Source organism: Panthera pardus, unplaced genomic scaffold (genome assembly GCF_024362965.1).
Source record: "Panthera pardus isolate Hobbes unplaced genomic scaffold, ASM2436296v1 HiC_scaffold_25, whole genome shotgun sequence".
Classification (NCBI taxonomy): domain Eukaryota; kingdom Metazoa; phylum Chordata; class Mammalia; order Carnivora; family Felidae; genus Panthera; species Panthera pardus.
The window spans coordinates 72,970,441-72,996,741 of NW_026526821.1; the positions used below are offsets into that span (position 1 = coordinate 72,970,441).

Here is a 26,301-nt window from a genome sequence, read left to right on the forward strand (position 1 = left end):
CAAACATCTCCAAGGAGCCCTGGCTGTCAGAATTTGTCTTATTCCTCTTAACCATTAATTTGGCTCAAATGACAAATGTTATTTTACACTGAGTATTGAAGTTTAAGAAGGGTCTGACTCCTAATTTCTTGAGCAAGATCAGCTCAGTGACTTTATAGGATGGTACAGTCTACTGGGGAGTGATGGTTTCTGCATGCTAGTAAAGCAAAGCTTACATTGCTTAAAATAGTACAAGGCTAAAAGCAGCATGAGATTATGAATAATGGACGAGGTATTGAAAGACTACCATGAGCTTTAGGCTGAACAGTGCAGGCTGCCTAAGGGATCAGTAAGCTCTTCACTGTGCAACTCTCCATTTTAAGGAGCATGCCCCCGTCCGTCCTGATGGCACAATGCATTTAGAGAAACTGCACCACATGTGACTTATTCTTGCTTCCCTATGGCGGAACTCGAGATTCTCTGTCCCCTCTGGCAGATACTAATGTTTGTATGTGAAGAGAAGCCTGTCTTAAGAGTACTAACAGATAGAGGTCAGTTACCCAATCACAACTGACATTTAAATGCTTATTTGCATCTTCAAATACCTAGTCCACGTTCACTCAGTCTGAAGTGCCTGGATTAGGTGTTCCAGGAGCTGCAGCAAACTGTGTTAGGGGCACGTGCCCCTTGACCTCCATTTCTCCAGCAGTAGCTGTGCCCATCAGCCAGGGGCACTTAAAGTATCTGCCTCAACCAGGGAGGGTGGATCTATCTGCAGTGGGACACCCAGAGGCCTTGTGAAGCATGACAGCAGGTGACTGTAGACAGATACTCTTTCTTGCCAGGGAGGCCAATAAATGTAATGTGTGTTTCCATTTATCTGCACTTAAATAACACAGTTATTAGAAGGACACTCATATTATTTTAAACAAACTAACAATAATAACACCTAGTAGTATTTCTTTTTCTCTGAACGTTATTAACAATTCTTGGTATAAATAAAGAACAATGTTTAATTTCCAAAGAGAATAGCAAGATGTTGTGTGAAGTAGTGTTTAAAATGTCCTTACTTGATTAATCTCAAAATCTTTGGAAATAGTTTTCTGGTCTTAGAGTTCTTTCTGGGGATTTCAAATGGTGCAAATGACCCAATGATAATCTAAACACCTTCTTAGATTGCCAGACATGCCGTGAGGAAGGACACTAGTATGAAATTAGTGCGTCCTGTGTTGTCATCATCATCAGAGTGGTGAACAGCCTTCCAGCCTAGGGCTGGCCGATGGCTGAGAAACTGGTTTTGTTTTTACTTTGTCCTTGTGCTTAGGCTATGGAGCCTGGCTGACCATGCCTTGATCGCCCGCTGTAACATGGAGGAAGCAGTTCGCAGTGTGGCCTTCAGCCCGGATGGATCTCAGCTGGCCCTGGGCATGAAGGACGGCTCTTTCATTGTTCTCCGAGTCAGGCACGTGCTGCTAGAGAAAATGATATCAGAAATGCTCTTGTGTTAAACTAGTTCTCCTGGTCACAATGTATGCCTGGACTTTAGGAGAAATGCATTTATTCTTTCAAGTAGGAACATTCTAGATTCAGTCACCGATCTGTAATTCCCAAATCCAAACACTCTGAAAATCCACCGTTCTTTGGCAACTTCTTTGACAGCATGTCTTGACCCAATGAACTGATCTGAGACTGTTTATTGCCTATTAATCTCCTAGTAGGAATAATTCTCTATAATGTGATTCGCTACAAAAATATTAATGTTTTTAATACGGGGTGTTGCCCTAGCTCCTGTGGAGGGTATTACATAATATATTGTATATGAACCTTTCTAAAATCCACTGAATAATGAACTCCTAAGCTCATCTGGTCCCAAGGGGGTTTGGGCTTATAGGAAACCAAGAAAAGAGAAAGAAATGAGAAAGCAGTCTCTAGCAGTACCAGATTTTTAGAGGTGAGCTTGAGTAAAAATTTCTTCCACCTATAATGAAAAATAAAATGGAATATTTCATATTTATTAACATGCTATATTTACTGGACAAAAATTATGACCCACACTTGTAATTTCTCTAAATAACACTGGTTGTTTTTTATGGCTTCTACAATTTGTGATTACAGAAAGAAAATGCAGCTGTAAATTAGATGCTGCATGTTTTGCACATAGAAAATTCTATATAGGTTTGAAAAATGATCTTGGCACAGTTTATTACACTAAATTCTCCTTACCAACCACACATAACTTAGTGCTGGGTTATGGGCAACGTTTTCTTTCTCTGCTTAGTGATGGTATGGAAAGATGGCCAGTTACCAGATTTTCTTTTCTTTTTGATGGGTTTCCCAAGCCAAAACAAACAAAAATCCATAAAACCTATTTGATGACATTATAGTAAACATTATATTATATAATATATTGCTATTAACAAGTGATAGCTGGTGAGGGGAATTACCACATAGAAGCACATATTTGCCATCATTTATGCACTGATTTTGTTGGCAGTGGGTGAAGTCTTCGGTGCTGGCCTAGGAGACTGCTAGCCACAATTCTGTCTCATGGTGGCAGCTTTCAAATGCAGGCAGCATTTCTTACCAGAACCTGATCGGAAAGGATACAAAATATTCCAGTGACATGACGTATGCATTGTTGACCTTTCCTGGTAACAATTAAATAATGACATAAGAATTTAATATTTAAAAAGAAATTTTCCTCTTATGCTTTTTGGACTTGCTCTTTTTTGCAACAGTAGGCATCAAGCTTCACAGCCACTGGTTACTTGATCTTAAAGTATAACAAAGATGGTTGATGTTTATGCTACCCTTGGTGGACGTTTACCTTTCTCCAGGGCATGTTTTGAAAACAATTTTACAAACCCCAAATTTTTGAAGCACAAAGTTTTAGGGGAAAATAACAATTAAACATGAAAGCAAATATGCATTTCATTAAATTTTGTTTTGTTTTGTTTTGTTTTTACTTTGGAAGCCCAGATAGTATTTAAAATGTTGGTTAATTTTGCCTAACTTGGCCAGAAACTAAGTAGTTTTATATTTTTCCCCAAAAGTTATTCCTTTAATTCTTACACGTGTTCTCTCTCTTTTGAAACATTTTTTTCTCTGACATACAAATTTTAAAACATGGCTTGGGGTTCCTATTTCTAGATTTGCTGCTTATCACTTTTTATTGCTGGTTTTTATTCTTATAGAGATATGACAGAAGTGGTTCATATCAAAGATCGAAAAGAAGTCATTCATGAAATGAAATTTTCTCCAGATGGCTCTTACCTCGCGGTGGGATCCAATGATGGCCCAGTGGACGTGTATGCCGTTGCCCAGCGGTATAAGAAAATTGGAGAATGCAGCAAGTCGCTTAGTTTCATCACACACATTGACTGGTCTTTGGATAGCAAATACTTGCAGACCAATGACGGCGCGGGAGAACGCCTGTTCTACAAGATGCCATGTGAGTCACGCAGGCCCTGGATGGTGGTGAAAATCAAAACTTCGAACCAGAGTCAGCAAATGTATGAGAATGTCATCATGACCTCAGGGCAAGGAATGTTTTCAGAAACACGACCCCCCAAATCTCACACTCCCAAAGAAAAGATAACTAAATTGGAACACGTTAAAATTTTAAAAAATACTGCACAGTGAAAGAGATCATGAAAACATGAGGTGCAGACGGATGTAAATACTTGAAATGGTTATAATGGGCAAAAGATATATACTTAGAAATTAAAAGAATGCCTAAAGATAAGTGAAAGGAAAAATAGCCTAGAAAAATACTAAAAAAAACGCTAAATATTTGAGGATCACCGTCCTTATTTACTATGATGATTTTATTCCAAAATCTGTGTTCTTCATAGTTGGAAGCCCTTAAGGTATTATTTGGTGAAATATGCTAATTAGGATTTAAAAAACACAATTTCTATTTGTGACCTCCACTGTCTCTTTTAGAAGAGATTCATCAGACTTCGATAACATTCAGTAACATTTAGTTTGTAATACTAAAATGGTAGAAATAAAAGACAAGTTTCTGTATTGTAATCTGTGACTAATGATTTTTTAATGTAAGTGGAAAAGTATAATATTTGACATGAATCTTGTCCTCAAGTAATTATATTTCATCTTAAAATTTTTATTGAATAATTAATTTATATGTAAAATAATATACACCATCTAATGTAACTTCAGCTTTTTAGAGTTCTCTGCCCTGTCAAATCATTAGCACACCATTACTAGCAACATATTTCTGTGTGTCTACTTTCTTTGCTTGAAATTATTTCATATGTATTTTCTGTATGTGAAAAATTAAGGGATACACATTTCTCACCTGCAATAACAAAGTAAAATCCTCTTAGTGATAACATCACAATTTGCTATCTCATTCTCCCGTTAGTGAGCATTTAGGCTTATTTCCTGTTTCTTTGCTGGTACAGACCGTGCATCTCGAAATATCTTGGTACAGGTGGGATTTTCTCTTCTGAGTCACTTCCTTGGACGATATTCTCCAAAGGGGGAATGCTGGGTCAAGGACTATGTTCTGTCAACTCTCTCATTTTATGGTCATCTTAATGAATTTTTATGTCATGCTGTTCCAGTCCAGAATTTCTGCATGCCAGTTTGGCAGTGCACCAGTAATGCATAAGAGCACCTACTCTCACAGATGATTCTTTATTTGAAAATATTTATTTTTGAAGAAGAAACTCTGAGGTGGTACACTAAATTGTCTTGATTTTGAATTTTAAAACTGTGTATGGCTGGACATTTTCCCAAGCATTTCTGTATCAGTGTGGTTCTACCTTTGCATGCCCTCTGGGGACATCCCTCACCTGCTTTTGGTACAAGCCGGGAGTTGCCACACATTTGAGAACATATCTAGCACACTGTCAAGGCTATTTTCCCCAACCACTTACAGTTTTCATTGTCTAATGCTTTTAAATTTAAAATCCATTAACTTTTTATACTAATTTTTTGAGCCTAAATTTTAAAAAATCACTTCTATGTTTCCTTGAATTATGAAAGGTAGAAGTCCAGAATAAACTTCTTAGAAATCAGGCAAAATGTTGGTGACTAAATGTGATAACATACGATTGCATAAAAGTCAATATGACTTTCAATAATCAAAGCATACCAGCTGTATAGTAGTTTCAGATATTACATTGAGTACAGTGATCATTTTCTTTCTTGTCTCCGTATCTGAGTTTTGATCATCCACTTTCTTTAAACCCTGCTGGAAGAAAAAAAAAATCATAAATTTGGTAAAGAGATTAGAATCTACAGTTTCCTTGATTTATGGAAGTTTTTTTTTTTTTAAAAAACCCTCCATATAGACCTCTATATGGAAAAGGAATAAAACAAATTGGAATATGCTTTTTATTTATTTTTTTTTAATTTTTTTTTTTTACATTTATTTATTTTTGAGACAGAGAGAGACAGAGCATGAATGGGGGAGGGTCAGAGAGAGAGGGAGACACAGAATCTGAAACAGGCTGCAGGCTCTGAGCACAGAGCCCGATGTGGGGCTCGAACTCACGGACTGCGAGATCATGACCTGAGCCGAAGTCGGATGCCCAACCGACTGAGCCACCCAGGCGCCCCAGAATATGCTTTTTATTTAAATGTAACATTATGTTGCCATGTATTGATTATTTTCAGCTGGGAAGCCTTTAACAAGTAAAGAAGAAATCAAAGGGATTCCCTGGGCCTCCTGGACATGTGTGAAAGGCCCTGAAGTGAGTGGAATTTGGCCTAAATACACCGACATCACTGATATCAATTCGGTGGATGCAAATTACAACAGCTCAGTGCTGGTGTCTGGAGATGATTTTGGACTGGTTAAATTGTTTAAATTTCCTTGTCTCAAGAAAGGTAAGGCCAAAAGAGATATTTCATTGAATAAATATTTAATCTAGAAGGTATACACAGTGTAAACCAGACTATTTGATATTCTAAAATTACTAATTTAAGGCAGAATTTGTTCACAGTTATTACTAACCAGTTTGTAATTCATAAGCTTCATGTTTTACATTTTAACCAAATCATAGTTTGTTTTGTTTTTATTTATGTGAATAAATACTCATAATTTAAATCACATTACATTAAAATATTGTAATTAAAATTCTCTTAGGCTTCACTGCTAATTGTGCTTACACATGGAAAGCAAAGCAAAATCTTTTTAGATAAAATCTAAAACTGAATACTCTGGTGATAACATAATTCGTGGACCGCTTGTTGTAGTGCTTATTTTGCAAACCCAATTTATATAACTGGTGAAATTTTTGAGAGTGAAGATTGGTTCAAAAGAACTCTTCCTCCTCTCACATTTTGTTGTTTTGTCTTACTGTTGTTAAAATGTTGTTACTTTAATTTTTGTTGCACCTTTAGACTTTGTGGAATGTGACTGAGTTAACCATGTAATGACCCTGTCTTCTTCTTCCTTAAAAAGTTTAGACAAAGCCCATACACAGGCTTTTCTGAGACTCCCCACTAGCACCCTGAAAATCAGATGTTTGGAAAGTAATCATCAGGGACGTGTTATTGCTTGAAAATTCATTCACTTGAACAATTTTTAAATTAAGAAAGGGAAGGGATGGAAAATGTAATCAGAAAGTCATTTTCGGCTAACTGGCAGTTTTGAAGCAGCAACAGTTATGGTAGAGAATTGAACATAAAACGCATAGCAAGCCATCATTTACGCTTGACAGCATGGCCATCAGTTTAAAATGCTTGAGGCACAAAATTACCTCCCGTGCCTAATTCACACTCTCCTCTCCCTAACGGGCTTTTTGAGTAATAGGGTGTGTCCTGTTGGATTGAGTAATGTACTTGCAGAACGTGAGTTAGGCAACCGGTCTGGGAACTGAGAAGAAACATACATCCCTGAGGCCAGAAACAATACTGTTGGCCTCACATGTGAAGCCTAGGAAAGAAGGTAACTCACCCAGAATTGTTATTTCCTGCGTATTCCCAAGCCTTGTAGAGTGGCTTTGGGTCTAGAAATGGAGATCCTGAATGTATTGATAAGAATGGGGGAAGGGGGGTGGGAGGCGATGAATAGTGCTGCCTGTCCAAACAAGACCCCCTGATGGGTAAACTGACCCTGAGGATGATGGAAACCAGGAGACACCTGCAGAGTAAGGGGAGGTTGACTGCTGAGTGATGGTATCATGGGAATAATAAAACCCACCTCAGCAATCTGTGGAACTATTCGTATTCTCATAGCAAATTTACTTGTTCTACTCTTCATGGCAAGTGGTTTATAAATCTTGCAATTTGTCTCAGAGCCATTCAGGCTTTTGTGGCCTTTCTGTGCCAGAACTACTGGCAGGGAAGTTTCTAAAGGGGGATTGTTGAAGGGAATGGTGACAATTGGTGGCTCTTGTCTCCCTGTAGCCCAGGGTATCAGTGGTGGGTAGTCCCCCAACTTTTGAACCTGTAAACAGCCAAATATGAGAAGGGGCTAGTGACCATGAGAAGTGTAGAGACTGAGCAAATATTATAGTTCTCTGTGATTAAATCAAACTCTCAACCAAGTTCATTGACACATTTACAATTACTTGTGTATAGGATTCTGCTGCATAGTATTGAGATGTAAATGTTCTGCAGTTAATGAAAATGACTACAATGGTTATTATTTTTACATGGTCAAACCAATTTTTCTCATTTCGTTTTGACAGTTTTCAAATCTTTTCATATAACTAGTATCAATCCTGATCATTTTCCCTGGCGTCGCTTAGACTACATTCTGTTTAACCATCATCGCACAGACACTTCCATGAGGTAAAAATCCAAAGCCTAGCTCATTGACATTTGCCGTGTCTTACCACCCCTTCTCCAAAGGAAGGCTCAAGGCTGAGGATCCTGTTTTACCTCTGTGCTGCTGCCCCATTAATCCTTCACACAAACGTGCACATGTGCGCGCACACACACACACACACACACACACACACACACACTCCTTGAAGAACTCCCAAGAAAAATGTCCTGGATGTTGTAAGACATGAGTTGCATAAGGTCTGGGCCTTGAAGGAAAAAGCATTGGCCTCCAGTAGAGCTTGAATGAGCTTGAGGCAGTACAGAAACAGAAAGGTCAAGGTGGCCACAGCATGGTGAATGAGGGGAGCATTGTGTACTCAGAGGCTGCAGAGGGCAGTGGGGACTATGTCACAAAGGCCTTGTAGCCATTGTGAAAAATTTGGGTCTTCTTTTCAGTGTGGTAGGAAACTATTGAAGATTTAAAATGGAGGAGCGACATGACCCATCTAAGTTGTTAAAAGACCACTTTGGGGGCGCCTGGGTGGCGCAGTCGGTTGAGCGTCCGACTTCAGCCAGGTCACGATCTCGCGGTCCGTGAGTTCGAGCCCCGCGTCAGGCTCTGGGCTGATGGCTCGGAGCCTGGAGCCTGTTTCCGATTCTGTGTCTCCCTCTCTCTCTGCCCCTCCCCCGTTCATGCTCTGTCTCTCTCTGTCCCAAAAATAAATAAAAAACGTTGAAAAAAAAAAAAATTAAAAAAAAAAAGACCACTTTGATAGCATGTAGGATGAATTAGGGAAGTGAAGGCTCCAAGTAGAGAGATTTTCACATAAGTCCAGGTGAGAGATTTTGTGGCTTGGACAAAGGTATTAGGAACAGATGTGAATACAGGTGCATGAGGTTAGGAAACAGTGTCAAGGTAGAGATGAAGGTATTGCTGATGGATTTGGATGTGGGAATAGAGGCAAAGAGCCAAGGATGAGTTTTGGGCGTGAACAGTGGGGGTGGATGATGACACCACTTATGAAGATGGGAAAATGAGCAAGGAAAAAGGTGTGTGTGTGTGAGAGAGAGAGAGAGAGAAAGACATGGGGATAAGAGAGAAGGGTAAGGGGCACTCCTTGGTCTGTGCTGTCCATGATAAGTTTGAGGCGCCTGTTAGATATCCAAGTAGACATGGCACACAGGCCATCTGCAGTCCAGGGAGAATTGAGAGCTGAAAAATGAATGTTCAGCAATTGAGGGCATATTGACAGTACGTAAAGCCATGGGAGAGAGGACCAGCAGAGAGATAAGAGCCTTCCCTGTGGTTCAGAGAATAAAGAGAGGCCTTAAAAAGTGACACGTCCTGAGGAAAGCCTGGGAAGAGATGGATGTGGTTTTCATGTATTCAATAAATATTTGTTACGTGCTATTCTAGAGGCTGGAGATACATCAGTGAGTAAAACAAGCATAAATCCCTGTCCTCATGGAGATTTTGTTCTACTGAGGGGACACAGTCAATAAACAAAATGTAAACACATCTGGTGAGAAAGGCTATGAAGGAAACAAAAGCAAACAGTAGCAGGAGCGCTCAAATCGGGCAGCTTGGTGGTATATTTTAAATAGCATGGTCATTTTCACCTTCATATAACTTTATTTTTTTAATATTTTTTAATGTTTATTTATTTTTGAGAGAGAGAGAGAGAGAGAGAGAGAGACAGAATCCAAAGCAGGCTCCAGGCTCTGACCTGTCAGCACAGAGCCTGACTCAGGGCTCAAACTCACAAGCTGTGAGATCATGACCTGAGCTGAAGTTGGACACTTTATCCACTGAGCCACCCAGGCGCCCCACCTTCATATAACTTTCAATCATTACCTCTCTAATGGGTATTTGAATTTTAAACATGTTTTAGTTGAACAGGTGGCTTTCTCCCCCATTAAAGAGGCTCCATTAGAGGGCCTGCAATAGGTAGAATGATTTCTGAAGGAGGATTGCCGGCCCCTGAAATCTCCCGTAGCCTTTGGAGTATGAGGCCTCCACACGATAGCATGGACCCTGCTTACTTCCCTGACTTCCTTCATGCTGCTGTGTACCAACTACATACTGGATACTTTACTGCAGTAGTTCAGCTACAACCATAAGTGCAAATAGCTTTTCTTCTGCATTCATGACCTTGGGGATAGTGTTTACTAAGTAAAGCAATCAGGGAACCAACTTTAATTCTTCCAGCTCTACATCCACATGACCCTGAACAGTAATTTGACTTTTTTTTTTTCCCCCACAGAATGATTCTCTGTTTCCCTATTGCAAAGGACCACCTGTCTTATCTTGTATTTAAATAAGAATGTGTAAGATAATCATTCTTAAGCATTTTAGTTGCAGAATCAGTGAAGCAGTAGGCATTATCTGGAAAAGGTTCAGATGTGTCTTCAGCTGCAGGACTTAAATTTTAAGGCCATTTTTAGCTTAATCCATACTGGAATAATTGAGATAATTTTTGGAGGCTTTGCTTGTTAAGATATATAGTACTGAAAATTATATTTTCTAATGTATTTAAAGATTTCACTTTTCAGCATGAATCAGAATGTAATATTTTAATCAATGAATTGTATTTTTTGCGTTGCTAATCTCTTCAAAATATCTTTTCAGGAGCCAAATTTAGAAAGTATGTGGGCCATTCTGCACATGTCACAAATGTCCGCTGGTCCCATGACTTTCAGTGGGTATTGAGCACAGGAGGGGCTGACCACTCAGTTTTCCAGTGGAGATTTATTCCAGAAGGTGTCAGCAACGGTCTGCTGGAAACTGCACCCCAGGGTAAAACCAATTATAATTTTTCAAGCTTTTTTTTTTTTTTTGTCAATAAAAATTTCAAAGAATGTTCTAACATCTCTCCTGGACATAAAGAGTTAAAGCAATTTTTGAAAAATTCATCCCTATAATAAAATTTAAAATTAAAAGTAAAAACAAAACTTTTGAGTTATATGTGAATTAGTTGGTTAATTTCCTTCAAAAGATTTTGTTTATACCAGATGCCAGTTGAAGATCAAAGGTTTACATGAAGAATTAGCCTTTGAGAATGTCAGGAACAAATCTACCTCAGCCTCCTTAGGACAACTATAACTGTGGTGGGTCTACTCAGGCTGCAGGGGGACAGAGGGACAGAGTGACCTTAGGAGTTGGCTCCAGAGTGAAGTTCAAAGAATGGTCCACAGTTGGGACTGAAGTCTTCCAGTTCACTGGATGTGTAGTCTTTTAATTTACTGTCATGCCAGCAGGAGTAATCAGGTAATAAAATTTGAAACCATGTGAGGAAATGTTTTCATTGGGACAGTTTCTGCACGGGTTTTGACCCTGGCAATTACTGCCATTTGGTAGATGTGGCAAAGGCTAAGAACTAAGTGGTTAGATTTCCCTTTATTTCAGCCTTCATTTTGGTAAAACATTCCCCTGGCCTTGCCTTTTCTTTCTCTCTCTCTCTGTTTCGTTCTTTCCCTTTCTTTCTTTCTTTCTTTCGTTCTTTCGTTCTTTCGTTCTTTCATTCTCTCTCTCTCTCTCTCTCTCTCTCTGGCCCTTTTCAAAGCAAGATTTAAAACACAAAGATTTGTTACAGAAGTGTGGCAATGAGTTCTGTCTGCTGGGGAGGGGTGGGGGAGAATTGCCCAGGTCTGTTAACGCTACTGTAAGGGGTGAGATGATGTGCTGAACTTAACCAAAAGATGGAAGGGATGGGGGGGGGGGGGGGGGAGAGAGACGTTTTAAGAACCTACATCAAAGGAAAACTAAGCTATATTGATTTTTTTAATTTATTTTGCTAGAAGAAAGAAAATATTTTAAATAAATGTATAAGCTATTTTGGGTCTCAGAACTTTTGCTTGTTTCTCACGGGTTGTGTTTCTGCAGAAGGTGGCACTGATTCTTACAGTGAAGAGTCTGATTCGGATTTATCTGATGTGCCAGAGTTGGACTCTGATATTGAGCAAGAAACTCAAATCAATTATGATCGCCAGGTCAGTAAGCAGAGGGCCTCCTAACAAATGCGTTACAGCCCAGAATGTCGATCTCACTGGATTTGGATGTTGCACTAAAAATGACTGGTACTTGAGCAGAAGAGAATCCAGAGAAGAATAAGGAAAATTGCCTACTTCTTGTCTTTAAGCACAGATTGAAAATAAGGCATTTACCCATTCACATTATTAAAAAAAATTTTTTTAGTGGAAAGTAGTACCAAATTTTTAAATTGAACCCATGACAGAGTTTTCTGCCTTTCGAGCGCCTAAAACTTAAAATATTTTTTTGCAGAAAAATGTGCAAGTAAGCTAAAGGATTCTTAATTTTCTTAGCAGATCTGAAAGCATATGTTTTCTGGGGTGCCTGGGTGGCTCAGTTGGTTAGGCATCAATCTCTTGGTTTTGGCCCAGGTCATAATCACATGGTTCATGAGTTAGAGCCCTATGTAGGGCTCTGTGCACTGACAGTGTGGAGCCTGCTTGGGATTCTCTCGCTCTCCCTCTTACTCTGCCCCTCCCTCATTCATGCACACACACTCTCTCTAAATATAAATAAATAAATAAATAATAAAATTTTAAAGCACGTTTTCTTTACAGAATTGGTAGCTTTAAAGCCATGGTAGTTTTCAAGATAACTAGCGTCCTGGTTTCTCTCTCAACTTCCGTATACCATTATCCATTTAATTGAAGTTAAAACCCAAATACAATACGTATGATCTCTCCAGTCCGAAATTATCACTAGTAGAAAGTGACACAATTTCAAAAAAATTGGGTCCTAGTTTTTTTAAAGTAGACATTTCATTTTAGTGCTGAACAGTGAGTGTTAAAGAGAACATTCCTTCATACGAATCTGGAGACATCTCACCTTTTTTATGGTTGGTAACTGAAGGTGTTCTATTTTCTTTCTTGTCATATCATGAAAGTATGTGAAGCAGACTTTGTCAGTGAACATGGAGTAAGATTTCCGGTTTCAGACATAGCAAATGTCACTGTTGCCCATGGAGACTTACCATATAGGCCTGTGGCAGCTGCTGTGTATGACCTGTCTCTACAGGGCCGGATCCTGCTCTTTATATACACCAAATCCAACCTCACAATAACCCTGAGATGTTAACTATTTTGCCCACGTCCACCTCACCTGTAGTATTGAGATAAGAATGAGGATCTGGGCTTCTCTCCAAAGCATACATTCTGCATATTGCTTGGCTTTGCCACTGCGTAAGCACTGAAACTTTCCAGATGATAATTATCACTCATTGATTTAGTGTTTGAAAAATTAGAGGCAATCTGACTGATGGTTTGGGTCAACTTCGTGACTAAGCTTGACCATGTGTTGACACAATGAATTATGCAACAAAACTAAAGATGAGGATTGAAAAGAAATTAACGTAGAAATATATACACAGTGAATAATGTTATGTCCTCATATCCAGGGGACATGGAATTTAAGCAAAGTGAACATAAAATTTAGGAAAAAAAGAAAAGCAATATCTTAGTTGGGATTTTTTTATGTAATAAAAGGTGTTAGTCAAAGAATGAAAAGATTTGACTATACTGAAATCCATGCCTAGGATTTATATATTCTCCCTGGTATCTTAGTTTCTGAAGCTTTCGTCTATATTACTTGATTTACATTATTTTTTGTTCTTGAATTACTCCTGAGCAGAAAGTTTTATTCTGTTCTACAAATGAGAATCTTAGGTCCACAGAGTTTATGAGACTTGTTCCAATAACCTGTAGAAATGCCAAGACCAGAATTCAGTGCTCTTGAGGAGTTGATGAGCTGAAGAAAGCATCATGGACTCAGATGGATAATTAGCTTTAGATTTTACAAGCTTAGTTCATTGTATCTGCAGTAGGCAGAGCAATAATAAGGTATCTTCTGAATCCTTTTTTTTTAATTTTTTATTAAATCTAAAACAGACTTAATTATAATGTATCATCTTTCTGGTTACATAGCTTTATCAAATGAAAATTTTCCCTATGAAGATGAGCCATTACTAATAGATTGTACTTCATTTTGAATGTGTTAAATTGATATCTGTTGATAGTAGGGCATATATACATGGTAGCGAAACAGACTAATTTTTTATCTACATTTAAATTGTAGGAAATGTTCTCTGAATCAGCAGCACATTTTAGGTCCTAGGTTAGACCAAACTTTGCTCTAATCTCAGAGTCTAATCTGTCAAGATGCATAAGATTATGACTGAAGATAATTCCAGAGAGTGATCACCATGATTCATGAGGTCTGTGTTTTGCAAATGAATCAAGAGATTTCTCACCTTAGAAAAAATTATAACAAAATATTTTATTGATTTTTATTGATGATTTTATCAAGTAATTTCCTTTCTTATTTACCAGAAAATTAATACCATATTTTCTGAATATGTATTATTTAAACTTAAAATCTTGAACCCCAGTGATTTAAAAGATATTTCAAGTTAGTTTTGTTCATTAGGAAGTAAAATGCAGTCTCATGTCTTAGGTATTCAGTTCGGTTTATCTTTTCAAAGAAGCCACTCTTGTTTGTCTTTTCTTTTGTCTGTTTTCTATTATCTATTTCATTTATTTCTAATGGTTTAAAAATTTTTTTTTTGATGTTTATTTATTTTTTGAGAGATAGGACAGAATGCAAGTTGGGGAGGGGCAGAGAGAGAGAGGGAGACACAGAATCTGAAGAGGCTCCAGGATCTGAGCTGTCAGCACAGAGCCCAACGCTAGGCTCAAACCCACAAGCCATGAATGAGGAGATCATGACCTGAGCCGAAGTTATCACTAAACTGACTGAGCCACCCAGGCACCCCTCTACTCTAATGTTTATTATTTCCTTCCTTCTGGTAACTTTGGGTTTAATGTATTCTTTTTCTTGTTCCTTGAGGTATATTGTTCAGTTGTTTATCAGAGAGGTTTTTTTTTCCTTAATGTATGTTTATATAGCTACACACTTTGCTCTTGGAACTGCTTTTGCTGTAGCCCATAAGTTTTGTTACATTGTTTCCATTTTCTTTTGTTTCAAGATATTTTCTATGTTTCTATGTTCTTCTTTGATCCACTGGTTGTTCAAAAGTGTGTGGTTTAATTTCCACATACTTAAGAATTTTCCAGCTTTCTTCCTGTTACTGATTTTACTTTCATACCACAGTGTCCAGAAAATATACTTGATATGATTTCTATATTTTTCAATTTATTGAGACATGTTTTGTGGCCTAACATATGAGGAATCCTGAGAAGAATGTGTATGTTGCTACTGAGACATGGAATGTTCGGGTTATGTCTGCTAGGTTACTTGGTCTGCAGTGTTCTTCATCTGCTGTTTCCTTATTGATTCTTTGTCTGGATCATCTATCCATTATTCAGAGTGACTCTTCCCGACTATTACACATTGATGTTTATTTCTCCTTTTAGTTCTGTTAGTATGTGCTTTATGTATTTAGGTGCTCTGATGTTGGGTGCATATTTAAAACTCTTATACCTTTTTGATGAATTTGACCCCTTTATCATTATATAATGACCTACTTTGTCTCTTGTGACCACTTTTAGCTTCTCATGTTCTTAAAAACTTGATTTCCTACAGTTAAAGACCTCCTGAGAATGCCAAGATATTAATAATTTTGAAACCTGAAGAGTCTCAACTAAATGTTTCTGCTATGCTTTAAGGTTTACAAAGAAGATCTACCTCAGCTAAAGCAACAAAGTAAAGAGAAAAACCATGCAGTGCCCTTCCTCAAAAGAGAAAAGGCTCCTGAGGACAGCTTGAAACTCCAGTTCATACACGGGTGGGTGCCTGTCACCAGCCTTATCAGTAGAGCAGTGGGGTCCTCTCTTCTTGGTGCTGACCCACTTCAGGCTGGCTCTTCTCTCCAGTGTGTACTTACCTGAACTTAATATTTTAACCATGATTATCTGTCCAGTATTCTTAGTTGATATTCTCTGGCCATAACTGTGTGTATCTAGATGTTTCCTGCTTCAGTGACTTCCATGATGGGTATGTTTCTGTGGCCCATTGTTATCATGCTCCATTGTCTCTGCCATTGCTGCTCCCATTATTCCCATATCTCCTGTTCTATTTAGCTGGCTCCACTCGGACAGTATTTTCTTTAAACAATTTTGCTCACATATACCCAAAATAATTTTGAATTTTGAAAATCATATAATACACAAACTATCATCCTTGAGGTTGACATCTAAAATTTTTTGGGGCGCCTGCATGGCTCAGTTGGTTGACTGTCCCAACTCCAGCCCAGGTCATGATCTCACAGTTCATAAGTTTGAGCCCCACACTGGGTTCAGTGCTGACAGCTCAGAGCTTGCTTTGGATTCGGTGTCTCCCTCTTTGCCCCTTCCTGGCTCATGCTCTCTCTCTCTCTATCTCTCTCCCCTTCAAAAATAAATAAACATTAAAAAACTAAAAAAATTTTTTTTCAACATAAGGTTAAATGATTGTGAAGAATATAACATCTAGTGTTTTATTAATACATCATTCATTTACGTGGATCAGTTGGAACCTAAATGTCATTGATATTTGTTTCTCACCATCATCAATTTTAAAAATACATGAGCTCATATTTCTGTTCCACTTCTCCCATAGAATATTACATGAATATTACACTAATGTAATATTTTTATGCTTGAAAGCCTTTTGTTGATCACCCTATCATACCTTCTGCGAGGGAAGAAATGTATATAAGTGCAGTTTAAATTTAATTCCCTGCAATCCTAAGTCTCTAACTCGTGTTATCTAGTATGGTGCCCACTAGCCACTGAAAGCCACTGAGTGCTTGAAATGTGGCTAGTCTGAATGCACACGTGTTGTACGTGTAAAATGCACACTGGATTTCGAAGACTTAGCATGAAAAAAGAAAGAAAGAGATTTCATTAAATGTTTTCTATTGATTGCATGATAATATTTTAGACATAATGGGTTAAAAGTTCTTAAAATTTTTCATCTGTTTGTCTTTATCTTTTTTTAATATGACAATAGAAAGTTTTCACTTACCCACATGGCTTGCATAATATTTCTATTGAACATTGCTGCTATGAGTGTTAATTTTTTTCTGGATTGAATTCTTGTTACAACTATTAGTATTACAAAGTTTATCAGACCAACATAAATATAGTACAGATTCTAATAAGTAAATTCTAAAAATTTTATTGGAAAAAAATTAAGATTATTTTTTCACTGAGTTCAGATATGCGTGTGTGTGTGTGTGTGTGTGTGTGTGTATTATTGCTAGGTTGTGACAGAGTTTAGCATTGGTTCTATTCCCATTTTTCATTTTTTAATAGTTATAAGCACAGAGAGAGTTTATTCACATGAATAAGTAAAAGAGAATGGAAGCAACTTTATCATAGCAATGTTACTCAATTCTTTAAATTTTTCTTGCAATACAGATGATCTATTTCATGATTTTGATACATCACACAATAATATAGTTTAATCTGCCGCCAGTCAATTCAATCAAATCACTCTTCAATTTTGTTAAAAGCAAAGAATTGGAAATGACTTGACTTACAGAAGAATTTCATACCTAGTTGTTGGAATTATTCACTTTCAACATCCATACTTGAGTTTGTTTTGGTGTCCCTGGATGGTTCGATGCCCCAGGGTAATACACCACAGTGAAAGTCCAAGTGGACAAGAGGAATGACTTTCTAACATGAGAGGAAGGTGATTGAGAAAGGGGAGGTGAGAAGGGAAACCTGCTCCCCATCGTAGATGTGTTCTCAGACTGGTCAGTTTTAAGAAAGAGCACATACAGGGGCACCTGGGTGGCTCAGTTGGTTGAGCGTCCGACTTGGGCTCAGGTCATGATCGCATGGTCTGTGAGTTTAAGCCCCACGTGGAGCTATGTGCTGACAGCTCAGAGCCTGGAGCCTGCTTCAGATTCTGCATTTCCCTCTCTCTCTGCCCCTCCCCAATCATGCTCTGTCTGTCTGTCTCTCTCTCTCTCTCTCTCTCTCTCTGTCAAAAATAAATAAACATAAAAAAAAAAAAGAAAGAGCACATACAGTAGCTGAGGATCTAGAAACAAGTTCTGTTAAAATTATCAGCACACATTAGCCCTGTTAGAGAGTTGCCACATGTCCTCAGACGCCCTCACACCCGTGTTGAAGACGACTGTCCTAGGCAGCTATGGAGATCCCTGGGATTCTCCTTGTGCATGTCCATATCAACATGTTAGCTTTACCTCCTGACCTCTCCTGCTCTGTTCATTCACTGTTCATTCAACTACCATGCATGTCTTGGACCTGTGCTTCAGTTACAGGGGCTACGACTGTAGAAACAATCTGTTCTACACGCAGACCGGAGAAGTGGTCTATCACATTGCTGCAGTTGCTGTTGTGTACAACAGGCAGCAACACTCCCAGAGGCTGTACCTGGGGCACGATGATGACATTCTCAGCCTGACCATCCATCCAGTGAAAGACTACGTGGCCACCGGGCAGGTGTGTAGTTCTCCTCTAGGATGGTGGTCTAGCCCAAGAGGATTTCATTTTGAATCCACTTTACATACTAGTTCAAGAAATACTTGGTAGAAACAAACAAGAGGCAATAAGCTGAGGATTCAGTAAATGCTGGGTCATTTCATGATAGTAGAAGAATTAACCAGTACATTACACAGCACTGTTGGGAAGCCTCTGAGAGATTTCCTTCTGACATGATATCCATAAATAGGATTAGCTAAAACTGAAGTAAGTTCCATGGATGCAGTCTTAATATATTTTCCTCATCGCTGTATACCCAGTACTTCGTATATCCTAGGTAACCAGTGAGTGTTTATTGAATGAACCATCTTTTAGTGCTAGTATAACATCTAGTGAATAGTTATTTTTATAAAACTTAAAGTCATGCATTTTGCCTAAGTCATTATTTTATATTTTAACCGATATATTGGCTAACTTTGCTAGCCAGTGCATGTGTGTATACTTAATACACCACATTCTATACTGTAATTGGTGTGAGGCAGACCATTGACAAACCAGTGCACCAGTAGCCATTCCAGGGGTAACTGGGGCTCCAGACACCAGTGAGGCAGTTGGCTGGATTCTGCCCAGTTATGTGCATTGTTTTATGTCCCATTTTCCCTTTTATAGTCACTACACCCAACAAGGTTCTTCTTTCCCTTACAATTAAGTGAGGAAAACCACTTTATTAAAATTTTGTTGTTGGGGATTAGTGTCAGAGAAGCTTGTATTCCCTCAAGAAGAATCCATCTTACCAACAGGTAGGCCATGAAACTGTCACTTCCTGGGAGGAAAAGTAGAGCCAGGCCTTCTTGGGATGAGTAAAATATTTGAGATGGTGAAAGAACTCTGAAGCTATTCCTGTAACAACACACAGGTGACTTGCTTGACCAGGAAGTGGAATCTTACGCGGAGTTGGAAAGGCAGGAGAGAAAAATCTAGAACTCATACAAAAAGCACAGTGGACGCTTGACTTACAGTTTTAAAGTACCTTGCCTGGGAGCCATGTACCAGGTTAGGCTGGGCTGGCCCCCAATTTGATGCCCAGAACAAGCCTCTTAGACTCTTTGTAACTCAGTTTTATCATCCTGAAAACAATGATTTCCAAGTGTCTTCCTGCTCCCCAAATGTGTGGATGTCTGGGCAGCACTTGACTCTAAGGAACTCTGAAAGCGATTCTAAGGCATCATTCTTGTTATGATTTATAAGTGGTTAATTACACTCATCCTATTATTTAAGGTTGGAAGAGATGCTGCTATTCATGTGTGGGACACACAAACTCTAAAATGTTTGTCACTATTGAAAGGACAACACCAGAGAGGAGTGTGTGCACTTGATTTTTCAGGTAAGCACCAGTTTTCTGCTGAAGTCACTGATGGTTCTGCTTTACTTAGGGCTGGGTTTTGTTTTGTTTTGTTTTGTTTTGTTTTGTTTTGTTTTACAACCTCCTATTTAGTTGAGTTCTGTTTGTAATAAGGTAAGTAAGCCCTTTGTATGTTAGCTACCCATTCTTAGACTGGAAATCAGATATGTGAATACCTCACAAAAAAAATACGTGGCCTTTGGATTATACGAAAGGCCTTTCCCAGTCTTGTTCATTTCCTCTCTCCCAAGTCATTACCCAGAGCTCACACTGTGTTCTGCATTTGCTTGAGCAATTTGAAATCCAGAGCAGCTGTTGCTGTAGATAGTTTTAGTTGCAAACGTCTGGCAGTGACTCAGAACATCAATTTCATCTCTCCAAAGAGGTGGGAGCATAGCACTTGCAATTTAAAATATAAAGAACTAGAGGAGGGCTGCAAATTCTCTGCAAAAGGCCACTTTACAACACTTGTGTTTTGAAAATAAATTTCATATTTGAAAAATAGAACTGGATTTTCCATCTCTTTAATTTAGAATTTGAACGCAGTGCTAGTAGAATACTAACTGATGAATGTAATTTTCTTTAGGGTGAGGCCGTTTCTTTAAGCTAGAAAGGAGAATAAGGGCCTGTTACAGAAGGTATTTTTACCTACAATTTTTAATCCCAATAGTAAAAGTTAGATCTGTAGAAAAAAAGTATAAACTTTTTACTGGAAACTGATACTGTAATTTCTTTATTTCTAAATCCCATTCAAATGTTTAATACGTGCAGTGTGTGTAATGGTAGTCATTAAATTCCATGACTCCACAACCGCATTCTCTTTCCTACATCCCTCACTCTCTACTCTCCTTGCTCAAGCCCAAACTCCCTCTCATCTCTACCATATTGGTCTTTGATTCCAGTCCCATGTTCTCTGGTCCATCCTACCCAGTTCTGGAATCTTCTGGAAGCACAGTTACATTGCCCCCCTGTAGACTCATGTCAGTTGACTGACTCAGGGCTGAGCCCTTGGTTGGACATTCATGACCTTCCATGATCTGGCTTCAACCTTCCTTGGCAGTGTTTCTACCCACTTACCCATTCGTGTTCCTTTACATCTCCCTAAATTCAGGACTGTCCTTCTTTTTGCCCGTGTCCCTTTGTTCATGCTGCCGCCATGTGTCTGTTCAAGTTCTACCATCCTTTAAGACCAAGCTGAAAGTTTCTCCTACAGCCCTCCAGGGAGAAATAACCTTGTCCCTTCTTCTACATCTCTTAGCCCATTGTTGTCATTGCTCTCATGCTACCTGTTGGAGTCCATGTGGTACAGTAGCTGTCTGGGTCAATGTTTCTCATTCAATAAGCTACTTGGGCAGCAGAGCCCATGTCTCTCTTCCCCACTGCACATATTGTAGTGCTATGGACACAGAAGCTCTTCCAAAACTGTGAAGGCATGAATGGAGCTTTGCCTAATATACTTTGTCTTGCCTTTCACTATTACTACTGGAACTTCACATTGTAAACTGTGTTGGGGTGAAAATTAACTTTATCTTTTCACCTATAGCAACATGGAACGGTTTGGGGCAATATTTTTGTGACATGCACATCCTCATATACTGTAAATTGCTGTAGAAATCTGAATTGTTACATCATATTAGAAGTTATTCAATACTCTCTGTGGTTATTGAACCAGTAAAACTTAAGGCTAAAGAGTTCCTACTCCACACTGGCAGGCATGTGAGGTCGAGAAAGCATGTGAATACTGAGGAAGCGAGAACATTGGGAAGCCCAGATAACACACCAAGTCACAGGAAATGCAAAGTCCTAAACTTCCAGAAGTTTGATGGACATACAGTTTTAAACTGGAAGTGTCATACATCCTTGATAAAGCAGTAAAATCTAAAAGGAAATCATAATTTGAGTTCAAACATGGTTCTCTTCTAAGGATGTGAGTGAATTTCTTCTGCTTTTTTCCCTCAATAGCCAGACCTCCCTTTTCCTAAAATTAACTTTGCTAGCCAATACATATGTGTATACTTAATATAAAAATTGTATTAATAAATATACTCTGAAAAAGTAGTAAGACACCCATTAAAGTAGCAAAACTAAATAAAATAACAAAACCTAATTGTGCACTAAATTATGGAGAACCTAATATACAGTATTCATATTTTTGGCAACATTAAAAATTGACTCAGTAACTCCAGCAGACAATTTGACAGCATATAATAAAAGCTGTAATTCAAAATGACAAGTATGTTGACTGTGTGTATTTCATACATATTTCTATGTATCAAGTTAAGTGAAAGAGAAAAATAGAACTCAAAATAGCATCTATTCACTGATTTCCACTGAAAATGTGTGTATGTAAATTAACATATAAACAGAGGGGCAGGAAATTTAGAATAATATAAATAGAATTTAATAATCATTAGGATATCTTTTCTCTGTAAAATTAATTTCTTGGTTTTTACATTTAGATACATCAAAAGGTTACTTACATACCTTTTAGGGATGGCATTAGAGGATCAAAGACATTGAATACAGATACACTGGTACCCAGTAACTTGACCTCTGTATTTCCAGGAAGTTCTCTCTCTTCCGGACCTAGTAGTTTGTAGAAGGAAAGATCAAGAGAGTTAAGTGAACTTTGAAATCTTTTCCTCATAAGGTAGCCCCTCACACCAGTTGCCTGGGGAGAGAAACCAGATGTTTTAGAAAGAGGTTGAGAAGCTGATTCTGTCATTGCTTCTAATTCCCATTTTGGGCAAATAAAGGAATATTGTGATACAAATATTCTCTGCATAAAAAGGATATTTCAGTCTCAACAATATAGTCTCTGTTGCCCAGATAACAATGACTGGGGTGGTGGGGGAGAGGGTGAGCCATATTTCTTCAGCAACGATGTGCTGAAAGCCCTATATCACCTTACCAACCAAGAATGGGAGATCCACAGAGTTTGGTGGTTTGGCTGTGGTAAAAGTCAAACCGTGGCAGATCCTGAGCTAGAACCCACATCTCCTGGCCTCAGTGCAGGGAAAAGGCCACTAAGCCTGGGGTTGTGAGCTGGCAGAAGCTGTGCCTAGAGCCCTCCCCGCTGAGTCCTCTTGCCTTCTGCTGCCTCTGCGCTCCACCAGGGCTAGTGTGAACTCTTAGCATGAGAGTCCTACCTGGAGCACTCAGTGTCACCGACTCCGCCCAAAGGCACGTGTCTCCAGCTGCCCCACCCCTATTCGCCAGTGTAAAGGTGGAATGGACAGGTGGTACAGAGAGGCTTCCACATGAACATCCCCCAGTGAAAAGAGAGTCTTGTCCTAGAACAGCCTCAGATCACACATGTATATGAATTGGAACAGGAGCAGCTCTACCTTTCTTTTGAAAAGTGATAGAAAAGTGAGTAGTCAAAACAGGAGATTATTAAGATTTCCCTACTTAACCATGTGAACAGGGCACCAACATTGGTCATTACCTAGCTGGTGGCACCATCTGTGTACTCTGGACCCCATATCCAGCCATCTCTTATAGGCCAGCTCGTTTGGGGAGGTTCTGTGGAGACCTGATAGTACATTTGCCCCTTATTAGAAAAAGAAATTATCATGGAAATACAAAACAGGCAAATGATGTGAAAAATAGACAACAAATAAGCAATTATACATTGGGGTTTAGATTAATCTATACTTGCCACTGTTCCACAGCAAATGGAAAGACATTTTTAATGAAAAGCATTTCTTACAATATAATCTGTAACTCTCTGTGAACAGGAATGAATGAATTTACATTATCTCACTCAATTGAGTGACTCCTTAGCTTTGTGAACATATTAGCATTGTCTAGGGAAAATGGGGCCATCTTTGTTTTTGTGCTTACAAGATAGAAGGTGCTTCCACATGAATAGAAAACCAGAGTAGAGACAGAAAGGTTCAGCCACATAAATCTTTTTTAGTTTAATATTATCCTCATATTTTTTAAAATCTTCACTGAATAATACTGATTTCCCCAAGGACACCTCTAAGACTAACTGGATTTCACTGTGTTCAATTCTGAAAATCTATGCATTTTTTATGAGCCCTGAATGCAAGGACCAACTTGTAATTGGGTAGAAATTCTCTCTTTCTAATATGCCCTTTACTATTGACATTAAGTACCTTAGAATTATTTTTGGACTTTGTCACTATCCATAATTAATACATACTGTGACTGGAAAGATTTAAAAGGACATTACCTCGACTCTAAAAACATGGCAAAAAAAACCCCTCAAAAACCTCCAACTGGTCAAGGAACAATGGATTTTCAAAGCTAAAGCCAAGTCTCTTTGGGGGGAGGGTTGGGGTGTGAAAACTGGGAAAAAATAAAAATGTAGCCAATTCTATTTCCAAACCAGGCAGAAATAGCCTCCACCTGCAGAATTTTAGAAAAGGTCACCATCTTAAAGAAGAGGTGTGATTGTAGAGGCGCCCCTGGATTTGTGCTATTTCTTTGTTTCTCCTCATAGTCACAGACTCGGGTAGAAAGCTGTATAATTGTGAAGACAAGCTGATGGGGCCTTGCAGAAATTCCAATAAAAAGCCAAAAAAATTAATGTACCCTGAGAACTTCTTTAAAAGACATAAAACTTGAACTGCCATTTTAAATGTGTGGATGCTTGCCATCTAAGAACATATTAATAGAGCTACACAATTTACAAAGGAAAACACAAAAGGTAGACTTAATAAATGGAAAAAAGACACTGAATACCAGTGCCATGTTTTTTAAAGAACTGATCATTAAAACAATTAAAATTTGTATAGCTAGATAACATAGCCCATTTCTTTCCCTTCATAGCATCCGTACACACATTCTATCTTTATCTCCCTCGTCATCCTCAGTGTCACCAATCTCCTCCACGCTCATTGGAAACTAGCTTAGTGGGAGGATCACAGAGGAAATGTGATATGATTACTATAAGCCTTAGCAGAGCTTATAATCTAAAAACAGAGAGAGGAAGCTCCAATCCGTCAATCAAATCACAAAAATACAGAAGCATGCTAATACAGAAGCACAACCAAGCCATCCCAAAAGGTATGGCAAGAGTGAGTAATATTGGTAATGAATAGGAAGCCATTACCAGTCCCCTCTCCCAAACGTATAGAAAAGAGGCCTTGAGGACACCAGGGTGACTCAGTTGGTTAAGGGTCCAACTCTTGAGCTCAGCTCAGGTCTTGATCTCAGGGTAATGAATTTGACCCCAGACTCTGTTAAAAAAAAAAAAAAAAAAGAAAGAAAAGAAAAGAAAAAAGAAACCTCACACAATTTAAAGCCTGATAACAGTTCAGCGTAAGGACATATCATTCATTGTGATTCAGAAGACACATTTGTTTATAGTAATCACCTGATGATCATTTAGGACTTGTGGAAAGCATGAATGTCTCTTCTAATACTGAGCCTAGTAGCTTGAAATGGTTAATGTAACTTCCAAATCCTTGCCTCATACTTGCCAGCAGTACAGGATTGAGGAGGATCTGTTAGTGAAGCCAGGCTCTTCCTTCCTCTGACTCTGCTCCTTCCTCTGGAGAAGGAGCAGACCATGGTTCCCGGTAGCTTGGGGAATAGTGTCTGGCCCCAGTAAGGGCACTCACAGGTTGGGCATTGGTTAGCATTTGGGGAGCGTTGCCAGATGTAGCAAATAGAAATACAGGAAGTCAAATAAATTTTAATACAAAGTATGTCTCAGGCCATATAACTGTAAATACATAATTTAAATATTACATGGACCTATAATAAGAAATTATTCATTACTTATCTGAAATTACAGTTTAAGTAGGCTTCCTTTATTTTACCTGGCAACTCTAATGTGGCATTGACCCCAGACTTGGAAATAGTTGATCACACACTTGTGTTTCTTTATCCTCTCATATTGTGGGTCCTCCGTAGACCAGGAAGACACTCTGTTCAACTGATACATGTTGAGTCTGGTCACCTATATTCTAACCAGCACGAAGCTAGGGTAGAATCGCTGACTCCATATACTCCTCCTATGAATCTGGCTTGTGAGGAGGCAGCAAAGGAAAGACTGACTGCACGGCTTCTTTGGTCTTGAAGGGAAAAAGCAAGTTAACAATTTTGGTTTTCAAATTTAATTGTACATACAAAGTATTTTTTTTTAAGTTTTTTTTCTTGGAAAACAACCCAAGTGTCTACATTATAGTAACCATTGGTAATCTTATAAATAATATTTAATACTAAGGGAAAATGTTCACTATATAACAATTGAAAAAAGATCAGAAAATAGGATGTTCATTATCATCCTGGTTTTGTTTTTCAAAAACACATTTATGTAGAGAAACTGACAGGAAATACACCAAAGGTAGGCCTATAAATTGAGGTGATTTATAAATTTCCTTTATCTATATTTTCTAAGTGTCCTATAACAAGCCTACTACATTTAAAATAGGGAAACAAAGAGGTTAGGATTTTTTAATTATAAAATCATCTTCTGAAAGAATTTTTGAGATTAAATTTATTTTCTACAAATGCTCTTATCTTGGAGGTTTAAATAGAACCCAGTTTTTTTAAGCTGAAAATATAGTCACAAAGCCAAATGGTTCTTTGAATAAATGTCATGAGATTTGTCATAAAATAGACAAGGTTTTTGAGATATAACTGAGAGGCTTCTCCCGGCTCCGTGTCTGACACTGGAATGTTAGATCAGTGATTTAATTCATCAACCAGTTGTTGTACATTAAGAAGCTCAGCTATCACTGTTACACATTTCATTCAGTGAGGTCCCTTCAGCATAT

General features: G+C 38.4%; 1 protein-coding gene across 5 annotated transcripts in view; it reads left to right on the plus strand.

Annotated features, from left to right (window-relative positions):
* Positions 1-26,301, plus strand: part of EML6 (EMAP like 6) — a 281,421-nt gene that overhangs the window by 166,879 nt on the left and 88,241 nt on the right. For all 5 annotated transcript variants that reach the window (XR_008417847.1, XM_053890698.1, XM_053890697.1 and 2 more), the window contains exons 9-16: positions 1,304-1,441; positions 3,174-3,430; positions 5,626-5,838; positions 10,355-10,522; positions 11,609-11,715; positions 15,376-15,494; positions 17,979-18,165; positions 19,423-19,528. Coding sequence is in view for 4 of the 5 variants with exons in the window: in XM_053890698.1 (XP_053746673.1) it covers positions 1,304-1,441; positions 3,174-3,430; positions 5,626-5,838; positions 10,355-10,522; positions 11,609-11,715; positions 15,376-15,494; positions 17,979-18,165; positions 19,423-19,528 (1,295 nt within the window). In the remaining variant the exon portion in view is untranslated. The remainder of the gene's footprint in view (positions 1-1,303; positions 1,442-3,173; positions 3,431-5,625; positions 5,839-10,354; positions 10,523-11,608; positions 11,716-15,375; positions 15,495-17,978; positions 18,166-19,422; positions 19,529-26,301) is intronic.